The sequence below is a fragment of the Hetaerina americana genome, unplaced genomic scaffold (genome assembly GCF_022747635.1).
Source record: "Hetaerina americana unplaced genomic scaffold, ioHetAmer1.1.p SCAF_81, whole genome shotgun sequence".
NCBI classification, from domain to species: Eukaryota; Metazoa; Arthropoda; class Insecta; order Odonata; family Calopterygidae; genus Hetaerina; species Hetaerina americana.
This window is the reverse complement of record NW_027287439.1, coordinates 1,590,340-1,602,130: the sequence shown is the minus strand read 5'-3', so window position 1 is coordinate 1,602,130 and position 11,791 is coordinate 1,590,340. Positions and strand designations below refer to the sequence as shown.

At 36.0% G+C, this 11,791-nt stretch overlaps 2 protein-coding genes across 2 annotated transcripts; one reads left to right on the top strand and one right to left on the bottom strand.

The window, feature by feature from the left end:
- Positions 1–2,179: 2,179 nt before the first annotated feature.
- Positions 2,180–3,336, top strand: LOC139698291 (programmed cell death protein 5-like). Its single transcript, XM_071597174.1, has 4 exons — positions 2,180–2,345; positions 2,430–2,538; positions 2,777–2,940; positions 3,031–3,336. Exons 1-4 carry the CDS (start codon positions 2,280–2,282, stop codon positions 3,076–3,078), a joined length of 387 nt encoding a protein of 128 aa, XP_071453275.1. The 5' UTR covers positions 2,180–2,279; the 3' UTR covers positions 3,079–3,336.
- A 6,997-nt stretch (positions 3,337–10,333) lies between these two features.
- LOC139698287 (prefoldin subunit 4-like) lies at positions 10,334–11,730 on the bottom strand. Its single transcript, XM_071597167.1, has 4 exons — positions 11,575–11,730; positions 11,388–11,492; positions 11,186–11,302; positions 10,334–11,096 (listed from the first exon to the last, which is right to left on the bottom strand). Exons 1-4 carry the CDS (start codon positions 11,614–11,616, stop codon positions 10,944–10,946), a joined length of 417 nt encoding a protein of 138 aa, XP_071453268.1. The 5' UTR covers positions 11,617–11,730; the 3' UTR covers positions 10,334–10,943.
- Between the last annotated feature and the right edge of the window lie 61 nt (positions 11,731–11,791).

Here is an 11,791-nt window from a genome sequence, read left to right as displayed (position 1 = left end):
AACCATGAGAAAAATGATACTGAGGGTTCATTACAATTCTCTCTTCAAGTGCTTTGAATCACATGTGCATTCAATTGCCTTTCTACTTTTTTAATGAGCACAACAACTTCAGACTTAGGGGTGGAGTGCCAGGTACGACTGATGCAAAGGTACATATATGCTTACTGCAGTGTTATGTCAGAGGAGTTTTTATGCACAATACGCCCTGTTTGTTCCAATGCAAGAATTGGAACAGCAACAAAGCAGTCCAATGCATATGAATTTCATCCAGCCTAAGATTTTGAACCTCAGGTCCAGTCATTCTGGAGTTTTGGCACACTCAAATTTCCATGTTTAGAAGCAACATAGTAGCATACATGAGCATGTAACATGCATGGAACATATGGGCTGCTATATGCTAAAGACAGAGAGCAATGTTTTCAAAGTACAAAATTTGTCACAATTTTCCACAACTTGGCCAGCCTATTCCCAGCTCTAAAATTGGTGCCAAATCTTTTTTTTTTAATTTCCATAAAACTTGATTTTCTTCTAAATCATAAATGTTTTGTTTTTGATAATACGTGTATTTCCTGCTCCAACTCAAGTCTCAGTCACATTGAAAATGTCTTCAGCATTCAAGTTTACTCCCCCCTTTAATATTTTTCTATAATTATAAGTACCTTTACTTATTCATAAGTCGCCCTAAATATGTATCCAGGGAAATAAAGGAATTTACCTCTTTTTGCACCACATTGGCAGAGTGGCATCTAAGTTGGAACACTCACGAACATACAGCCGCATTCGAATCCCTGGCATTGGATGTGATGAGCAGTCTGGTAAAGGAATATCAAAAAGAAAAGCATCTGTAACCCCAACAGAAGAAGAAGACAAAGAACTCAAATCAGACATTCCGGAAGAAGAGGAAACACAGCTCAGTGAAATTTTAAAGTTTAGAAGTGACTTAGAATTGCTAACTGATGTTTATGAATACTGCAATTTGAATGAATATCTAAGGATTTATGTCATATCCATTTCTCCAGATTGGCAAGGCATGAACATTGAAGAGGCATTGTTCAATGCTGCAATAGAACAGGCTAAACTTTTGAAAATACCTGTTGCAATGACTATGTGTACAAGCATATATGAACAGGAAATGGCTCAAAGACTTGGAATGCAAGAACTAGCACATCTCAATTACAAAGAATGGGATGAAAGGAGTATAATTAGTAATAATTCTAAAGAAAACAGTCAGGCTCTTATAATGACGAAAACATTTATGGTTGAGTCAGAACCCAAAGATGAAACACATAATACATAGTGCCGTCACGTCATCTCAAACAAAAGGACGAAATTTCCTGAGAAGTTTGCCTCGATATTAAATAAAATATGAGACACAATTAAGCATAAATGCTTGTGAAATAAATCATAATAAACAATTCAATAAAGCTTCCTGTGAACCAAAACTGCTTCAACTTGATTTTTTAAGATAAGCATGAAAATATTGGCCATATAGCAAGTACCGCAAGCTGCAATTCTAAAGAGATTAAAATGGCCTACGATAATTTTAGCAGTTACAAGTTGACTTTGGTAGTTCAATGGCGACCTTCATAAACCTACATCTCAATTTGATTTCATAGAACTATGCCTGACTATATTTCTTTACGAGCAATTTGATAGGGAAACATAATGCAAAATATAATTTTTTCAAATACTATTTGGCATAAAATTTATCTCGGGAAGTATTTTTTTTATTTTGATCTTAAATTTATCTCGGATTAAAATAATCCCTTAGGGCAGTCTTTCCTTGACGTTAAAAGCAATATTTTATCACCCATTAGTTATGCGGTAAACATCTAGTTGTGAAATGCTGATATGCATAAAATTGATGTTTATATTAAATTCCCGCTATCAATTCGAAGCTCCTGAAACATAAGTTAAAAAGTTAACATCCAAGTTCCTTTTGGTTTAACACGATTACCAATCTCTTTATGTTTACTCGTGGCATGAATAAGACGCAAATGCCATATAAGAGTTAATTTTCAATTTCAACATCTTAAAACAAAGTTAAAAGTGGACTCAGGCCCTACTTCAGTTCAGAATACCTACGCTCTTACTCACTTCAACTTCCTAGTTAAGTCGAAAACCCCACCATAACATCCTCAGACATTCCGAAAGACTAAAATGCGTAAAAACAACAGAAGTGCTAAATTGTGTTAAAACCAGCTAAAACTGTCCCATAACATCACAGCACCCGTGAGCACGCCAGGAGTAAGAAACTTTGGTTTAAATACTTCACAACTATGGCAGATCCGGAATTAGAAGAGATTAGAGCTCAAAGATTAGCTCAGCTGCAGTCCCAATACAAGGTGTGTTTTAGCGTAGTCTAAATTGGTCCTTTTGAATTGAATCATCTTGTTGTGCAGGGGGTTTATGTGAATAATATTTTAAAGGGAAACCCTGAGAGCAACCAGAAGTCAGCGGAAGACAGAAAAAGAGAGGCAGATGAAATGAAAAATGGGATATTGTCTCAAGTTTTGTCACAATCTGCTAGAGCCAGATGTAAGTTTGTGTTTCCTGTAAATGTGGTATATTTCACTAATTGAGACGAGCGAGAAGATCGTGTTGAAAATAGCTTTGTGTCATTTCTTAGCACACTCGAAGAACTATAAGAAAATGTTTCGTTAAACCTGTAAACAAATTTGCCTCGTCCAGGCAAGTAAATAAGCGCTGCCACTCCTTCATATGCATATATTTTAAATGTCGTATTATTTACTAGATCACTTTCATTCCATTGTAGTGAATACATTGTTAGTCGGGAAACCAGAAAAGGGCCGTCTAGTTGAAAATATGCTGCTTAACATGGCGAGGTCAGGACAAATTATGGGTAAATTAGGTGAGGAAGAGCTCATTGGTATACTTGAAAAGGTCAGAGAGCAAACGAGGTCACAGTGTTCAGTGAAGGTAAGAAGGTTTTTTGCATTCATATCTAGAGGTGTCTATCCAGCCTCCACTTTCTTCTACAGCTCATGGTTTATTCTTCCATTATTTCAGTTCGATCGCCGAAGAGCAGCCTTGGATGATTCCGACGACGACTTATGAAATCTCATCCCATTTCGCACTCAAAGACCAGCTTATGGACAAGGAATATTGCGACGTGATGATTGCTTACAATCACTCCGCAATGAGTCCAACGCTAATACCTAATGCAACGCTACAGCCTTCACTAACATTTAAAGACATTCAGGAAGAACAAATACTTCTTAATGATGGCGTACTTTTTGTGAATTTGTGCCTCTGTTACGCGTGTAACCCTAGAGGAGTGACAAGTGAATAATTAAACGTTTCCATGAAAGTCTATGTCATGAGTGCATTAGTTGACCCAACGCAAAAGCTTATTTAGTATCACCCGAGTCCTATTAAATGCACAAATAGATGAAATTGTTATCCGACAGCAATATAAGCCATTCTCGAGTGTAGCGTTTCGTTTAGATGTTTCCACATGTGCTCCTTTTGTTTCAAATTTGTTATTGTTAACTTGTCTCTAAAATTAATTTGGGCATTATGCTAATGCCTACTATTTACCATCCATGACAAAATATTTAAGTAATATCAATGACTTGTCTCACTTAGTACCAATTCTGCCAGCGACTTTGATTGCCATGAGAACCTGAATGAAAGTCTGACATCACTGAAAGCTCTTCAGTTACTTATCCTACTCTTTAAATGTAATATGGGTTATCTGTATAAGTAATATATATCTGCAACAGAAATCACTCAACTGCACATGTGGTGTTAGTTTCCTATTGAAATGGGATTGAGGCCTTTGACAGCTAAGCTGGAAATCCAAGTGCTTTCCAATGGCCTTTTCAGATGCTCCTTGATTCATGTGTGTTGGCCCACAAGTGTATTAATAAGTTTTTCCTAAAACCACAAGGCCGAGATTAAAGTTTTCAATGCACACATGCGTATATGTTGAGCATCTATACTCCATCTCCAGACTGTTAATTATTGAAGCACCATAATTTCATGCAAGCTTTGACAACTTTCATGCCACATCCCTTTTTAAACTAACCAGCAAACTTTTTTATAGAAACTCACGCTAAAGGTGCATTCTTTTTTAAATTCACACACCACTGATTCATTGAAACTCATTCTGACCCATGCATTTGAGCTTTTTATTGTAAGCTAAATTAGACCCCCCTATTAAACAGAAAAATGCACTTGTGAGCACTCGCGAGGAAGTGATCGCGGTGATAACCTGGTGCAGCTGATGTTATTGCAGTTGCTGATTTGTCATTGTATACCTTTTTAACTAATAAATGATAAAATTAATGGTACTAATCCAACCACTATTTTTTTCTAATAAAGGCATTCTGGTTATGCAAGTCCCTCAAAATGTCTTGTGCTTGTAATGGACAGTTAAGAAGGTTTACGTACATCCAAAGCTTGAAAATTATGAATACCAAAGATATGTAACTTGAGAGTAAGAGGGTTTCATTTAAGTCTCCCAGGGTGGAGTCTTATGGTTGAAAATGCCTTCACTCTCTGAGCCTGTTGACAACCATACCACTGTTGAAGAAACTGAGTCACTATTTGTGATATATCACTATGCCACTCGTCTCAACATACCACCACCAAAGAGGTCCTTGTTCAGTAAATTCAGCAATGCCAAACATGGGGGACCCCCTTGCTAGATGAAAATAAACATCATTGTGACAAATAAATAAGTGTACGGTGTTAAGCAAATAGTACTATCATTGTGAGCATCACATGTATCCTGGTTGGAATTCATTGGGAGTAAAAAGCTGCTAAGAATATGAAAAAGTTATTTTGAGAAAGCTTGTCTATAAAAATGTCAAAAACTTTGCTCTGGAAATAGAATCACCTCTTACTGCTGCCAGAGGCTGCATTCTCATATTATATCTTTTAATCTGCCCATTGATTCTAGTCACTTGGAATTCACTTCATCCAACTGCCTACTCCTTTAGATACAGAAGTATCTACTTTCAAGGCTAAATATGGACCAAAGAAGCATCTGGAGACATAAGTTCTTATATAATAACCATAGCTTATGATTTGGCCTTGAAATTTTAAGATAATTTACAAGAAAAAAAATACCAGTACAAAAACACATACTCTTTTTTAAGTAGATGATACATCTATTTTACATTAATTGAAACAGTCATTTCATGGATTAAATGAAGAAATAGTGCTTACGTGATGACATTGTGATTTGGTGACTATTGCTTCAAATATTTTTTTTCAGTTCCCCATGAGCACAACCTTCCACCGTAATTTTTATTTCAACTATTTTTAGAAAACTCATCTGTATCGTAACCCTAAGGTTGGTTTACTGCAGCCCTCCATTCTTCTCTATTAAAGTATCAATTCCTTCACCCCCTGATAGCTTCTCTGTTTTACCTCCTCCTTAATGTCCTATACACTTGTTACCTGGGTTTCCTCATGGCATCTTCACTTCTATTATGTTTCAAACTAATCCATTGTGCCCCAAGATAGGTTCAATCCACCTAGTTCTTTGCTGTACACTTCTCCAGATGGTCCTTTCCCCTCCTGATATTCTATATAATTCCCCAATCGCCACTCTGTCCATTCAATCTTCGGCATTCTTCTCCAGCACCATGTTTCAAAGGCTTCTATTCTTTGCTAGTCCACTTTTCCCAAATTCCATGTCTCTCATCTCTAGAATGTCATGCTCCATACAAAGGTTTGATGAACTGCTTCTTAGTTTGCAACCTCGGGGTTCTTCAACATGGTAGTGCCTCTTCTTCGTGAATACATTTTTAGCTTGGGCTATTCTTAGCTAATGTTGGTTAAACTTACGCCATACCAAGTAATGCCCAGGCCGAGAAAAGATTCCGCTTGCTCCAGCTTCACTTCTCAAATTGTGATATCGGCTGTCAGCTTCTCTCTTTCAGCATAAGGATTTTAGTTTTCTTTTTGTTGATACTCATATTGTATTCCTCAAATGCTTGGTCCATACCATTAATAATTGCTTGCAGACACTCACATGCATGCTACTACTGTGATGTCACCTGCGAATCAGAGAATGTTAATTTCTTTGATATTTGCCTCAATACCTTTGATGCCCAATTCTTGTGCCTATTTTATTACCTCTTATAGATATGGTTTGAATAGTGCTGGCAATAGGTTGCATCCTTGTTACTCCATGGTTTATTTTGTTTTTTTTTCATTCTGTTATTCATTTGCACAGTTGTTACCTGGTTCTTTTAGAAATGCATTATTTTTCTGCCATTGCAGTCTATTCCAAGTGATTCTGGAATTTTGAGCATCTTGTTCCCTTTCTTGCATGCCACAAATAATGGCTTGTTTATGGTAAATTTTTACCAGCAGTGACCTCATTACTACAGGGCATTATATGTACCTTTTCTTTATACAAGCAAAACCATCTCCCGCTCATCTCTTCCTTCCGTTCATGATCATAAATATTACACGTATTGAATGTAAATCAATCTTTAATGCTGAATAAGTATTACTCATGCTGAATGTAAATCAATCTAGTAGTCTTTTGAACAACTTCCTCCCTTTAAATGTTTTAAATAAATACATACAATGTCTTCCTTTTACCTTTTCCTTGGTATTTCTCAGTCATGGCATAGTTCTGCATGGATATTACCTATGCTGACAGCCTTGGCTATTTCCATTATATTCAATCTCTTTTATATTTTAGATAATGTAAATTGACTAAACCTACGCTATCCCTATGAGCAAAACTACTTTCTTTATCTAAACTCACTGGCTTAATATGTTTATGGTGTCCTTACATGTACTGTCTCCACCTCATCAAGATCTCTTCTAGTGAAGTACCCCTTCCACCCCATCTCTATAAACTCATCATATACTCACAATGATCTCTATACCATACTCCTTTTATCCTATTAGGTTCTCACCTAAGTTTATTTAACCTTTTTTACTCCAAATATGCTAGACTCATTTCACATAACATGGGAATGACAATATAATTATGAACCACAAAAAAAACAAAAATTGTGATGTTTTTGTGAAAAAAGTCACAAATAATGGCCTGGTGAGTGCAAGCAGAGGAACCATACATCCTTCGGCAAGCATAAAGCCACATGCATTCTCCAGATTTTTCCTGTTCTGTACTCTTTAAATCAACTTTCCCCACTATTCTCAGAGGACTAATTGCTCTTTGATTCTTACATGCCTTATACATTCTTATTTCCCTTCCTTTTATGCCATTTTAAAGTTATTAAATTCTTCCAATGGTAAGGTACAAGTTGAGGTTACAAATGTAAATGGAACAAACAGATGAGTAGTATGCAACTTACCTCTGCACTTCAAAATTTCACTAACTACACCACCTATGCCTGAAATTTCTCCATTCTTCAAAATTCCCAACACTGTTACTTTACAATTTTTACCCAAGGCTTCTACATCTACTTAATACCCCGCAAGCCGCCGCAAGGGCGTGTGGCGGGGGGTGCTAGGACACCACCCGTAATTTAGAAAAGAAAAAAAAACCGCATGCAATAACGACAAAATCATATATAAAAAAAAAACATGGCATACATTCATGCATGAACACTTACACCCCACACACATGCAAACACTCAAACTACCAACTAACATACACCTGAAAGTATACCTAACATCTCTATAGTGTTTAATTTTGTTCCGACTTGTAAATTCAACGTTTTTAATATTTCTAAAGTGACTTCGGTTTCTTACTATTATGATTTCTGATTGTTCGGGGAAAGAATGAGTATTTGTACCTATCTGTCCTGGAATCTATCTCCCTTAGTTTATCTTTGTGGTCTGATCTACCTAAGTAGTGTGGGGCCATTATAATTCGTTCAGTTTCATTCGTTCAAGGCTTATATGACCTTCCTACATTAATTTCCACCATCAGATGGTGAAAATTAACGTAGGAAATGGAAAAATATGTAGAAAATATAGGACCCCCAGTCATTGAGCTTAAGGAAGTAACAATTAATACTACTGCTACTTTTGAGAGAGAAGATCATTGAATAACATTAAGAGTACTATCCGCAGTATTAAAAATGACAAAGGGTGCCACCCACACATAATTGACAGAAAAATTCCAATGAGGTGGGTTTATGTGCAGTGATTTCTGAGATTGTTCATACTCGTACAACAGGATGTTCCCATTCAGGTATATTAATAGCTGAAATGTAATGAAATAATTGACTCTGTAATTCCACACACTTTATTTAAAAAACACGACCCAGGTTTCAACGTTGAACGTCATCATCAGGTGGTCCTCATAGAAGCACGCTGGCTATATTTACCTTCTGATCATAGGAGGGGGGGGTTGGTCAGAGAGGGAGGTTGGAGGGAAAAAAAGAGAGAATTACATTTTTGATTTAGAAGAGTGGTAGGTCTAGGAGTGGGGAGTGGAAGGGATACAAAATTTCGTTGGCAAGATCATCTTTCCAACGGACACATTTCAAAATTGCTAACTGCTCCAAAGCATCGAGCCTTTGACCTTTTTCTTCAAAATGAATAATTTTTGTCACAAAGTCACTTTTGTGGTCACTTTCGATGAGGTGCTTTGCAAAGAGGGATGTTGTGTTCTTATTTTTTACACATGTTTGGTGCTCTTTAATCCTTTCTTTAAATTTCTGTCCGGTTTGCCCAATATACTTAGTGCTGCAATCTGAGCACTTTAACTCATACACTCCACTCCTCTCGTTTTGGGGGACTTTGTCTTTAGTGTGAGAGATCAGGTTCTTAAGGCATGAAAATAAAGGCACATTTAATTTTTTCTTTAGGAAAACTTTTAATTACTTTTTGAGAAATAGTCCCAAGATATAGTATTCTCCGCCATTTGGCAGTGGGATCTTTTACATGTTCGGGGTTGTAAATGTGGCTTAAGGCTATTTTTGTAAGTTTATTCCAGTAAAGTTTATTTATTAGATCTTCTGAATAACCATTGTTTACTGCTAACGTTTTAATTACATTAAGTTCCTTATTTACATTGAATTTTGACATAGGGATAGCGGTTAAACGGTGGATCATTGAAGGATCTCAGTTGGATCATTGCACGAAATGCCGAAAGCTTTTGGGTGAAGCAATGCCTTAATTAATTCCTCTTCAAGGCATTGCTGGGTCGTGTTTTTTAAATAAAGTGTGTGGAATTACAAAGTCAATTATTTCATTACATTTCAATATGTTATGCAAATTCCACTAAGTTACGCCTGAGACAACAATTTTTTTTTTAATAGCTGAAGTTGATGTGACAGGAAGATGAAGCGTTTCTTTCATAGGTTATCACTGCCAATGAAATCGGGCTACATCATTTTGACCCCAACAGTGAGCAGTATAGTCTGTGGCAACCTCTTGCATCACTAATACCAAAAATAGCCAAATTAATGGCTTCTTCTGCAAAATTAATGGTCATATTTATTTTTTATATTCAGGGAATGGTGTACCAGCATATCTTACTAAAACACACAACTGTAAATGGAGCATACTAATTGAATATTCTCCAAGGACATTATCAATCACAATAGGTCATAATTCAAAGCAAAGGGCTGGAGATTGCACTATGATAATGCAGGGCCATATATCAAAAATGTTGATGGTGAATATCTTGCGAAAATCTGAGTGCATTTTTAATTCCCAATGTAACCTAGACCAAGCCTCATGGGGCCTTCTCCTGTTCCCATAATGAAGAAAAACCTATGTGGAACGTGACACAGTTGTAGGTGTAACACAGTGGAAATCTTACATGATGAAAGAAGATGCTTTGCTTTTCCACATCGAATTTTTTTTCTACTGCAACCTAGGTTTTGTCACAGCGTAACATCTTCCCCTGAAGATGTTTCGTTGTAACAAAACCTAGATCATAATAAAAAAATTCTACATGGACAAGCAAAGTGTTTTATTTCATCATGATGCAGAAAGTATTTTTCATAATAAGGTTAGCTGAGGAATTTTCAAAGAACCCATCAAAAAATAACTCCCAGTATGCTGACGAAAAAAAGGTGAGACAAAAGAACATCCAATGGGGACTAATTTCAGAAGGATCATCGAAATTTGGAGGATGAGAAAAGGTATTCCGTTAAAAGGTATGATTACTGCTTATTGAACAGTCCTTACAAATTGAGATGTTGATATGTTTAATAAGTTGTTGTAAAGGCTTCATCAGAATGTAGGTTTCAAAGACTACATTACCTTTAGGCTCATTAAACTTGTCTTTCTTGAAAATTTGTTTCTCTCAACAATCATCTTCCACTGAGGTGTAACCTAAAACCATGTTGATATGATTGCTTGACAGTGTTTATATGGAGTCTTTGCAGGGAAAGCTTATGATTAACAGCAACTTAAGTAAAATGATAGAAACAATGAATTGTTTACTCAAATACACTTGATCATTACAAAAGACCCAGAATAGTAATAAATTTAAAGCAAATTGGCACACACAGGGCCATTAGTAGGAGACTTCATTCATAATACTCAAACATAAAGTAATATAAGATTTTGCCTGGGAAAAATGTGAGTGTAAATTATAAATCATTAACAAGGGTTACAGACACTGTGAATTTCAGCAATCAAATGAATGTTGATCAATTCTGGGAGTTAAATGTGTAACAATTGGCATTTAGACCACACAGAAAATATGAGTATATTTTGTACAACAAACGACTTTTCAGCTTATGAAATGAAAATGTATCCCAAGACACATCTATTCAGGATCTAACAACTAGAAAAACAAATTTGATTAGCTTACCAAAATGCTAGGACAAATTTCATTGGCCTACAAAGACATAATCAATAAAAATTATGTCGTTTTCACCCTTACGTTAACGTCAATTGGAAGTATTTGCAATAAAAGAGGTATTATGAGCGCAAAAATTTGACATGTAATTTATAAAATTCGTTCACAATTCATATGCATAGCCAATAACAATAATTTAATGCTGGGAAAGTTAATAAATTTAATCTTCATCCGCCTCGAGGTTGATATGATTACCAAATTTGCCATATAACTGAGCCTTCAAATCTGACATAACCCCCTTAAGTTTATTGCAGTCCTCTTCCAGTTCTTCTATAGTACTCTTGAAGTTTGTTTTAGCTTCTTCCAAGGTATTCTGGAGGGGTAGAGTTGCAAGAAAATTTATATTAGACTCAACAAGATATCATTTAAAATTATGCATACCTCTAGAGAGGAATAACGTACCTTGGTGCTTTCCAAGTCTTGATACACGAAAACTTCTCCAACTAGGTAAGCGATTTTTTCATCGTCGTCCATTAGCTCGAGTTCCTCACATGCATCCTCTAAATTCTTCAACTCATTCTTAAGAGAATAAATGTAATTATAGAACCACTTTATCGGGGTATACATGGTATCCCATCAAGCACAATAGCAGAAAATTACCAACCTGTTTTGCCTTCAGTTCCTCTTTCAGGTATTCCAATTTCGCATTGTGGCGTGCAAATCTGTTTATTTTTTGTTGATCCTCGTAGGTTATGTGGACGTCTGAGTCCTGCAATGATAAAAGAGTATTCGGTATCACTAAGTTTTTCCTCTATTTCAAACATAAATATTTTCACTGAGCGTTATTTTACCGGTTGAAATGATCCCTTTGATAGAGTAGCTCCTGAAGCCATTGTTTGTTATCTTCTTCAACGCTAAGGAATGATATTTACCCACTAACAGACCTTATTTAAATCACGCCTTATGTGGCCTTTGAGTTTTTTATTTCAGGATTATTCGCCCACGGCTAAACTCGTGCAAGCGGTGGATTACGGAAATATTTTATCGTTATTCTATTTTATAAAATGA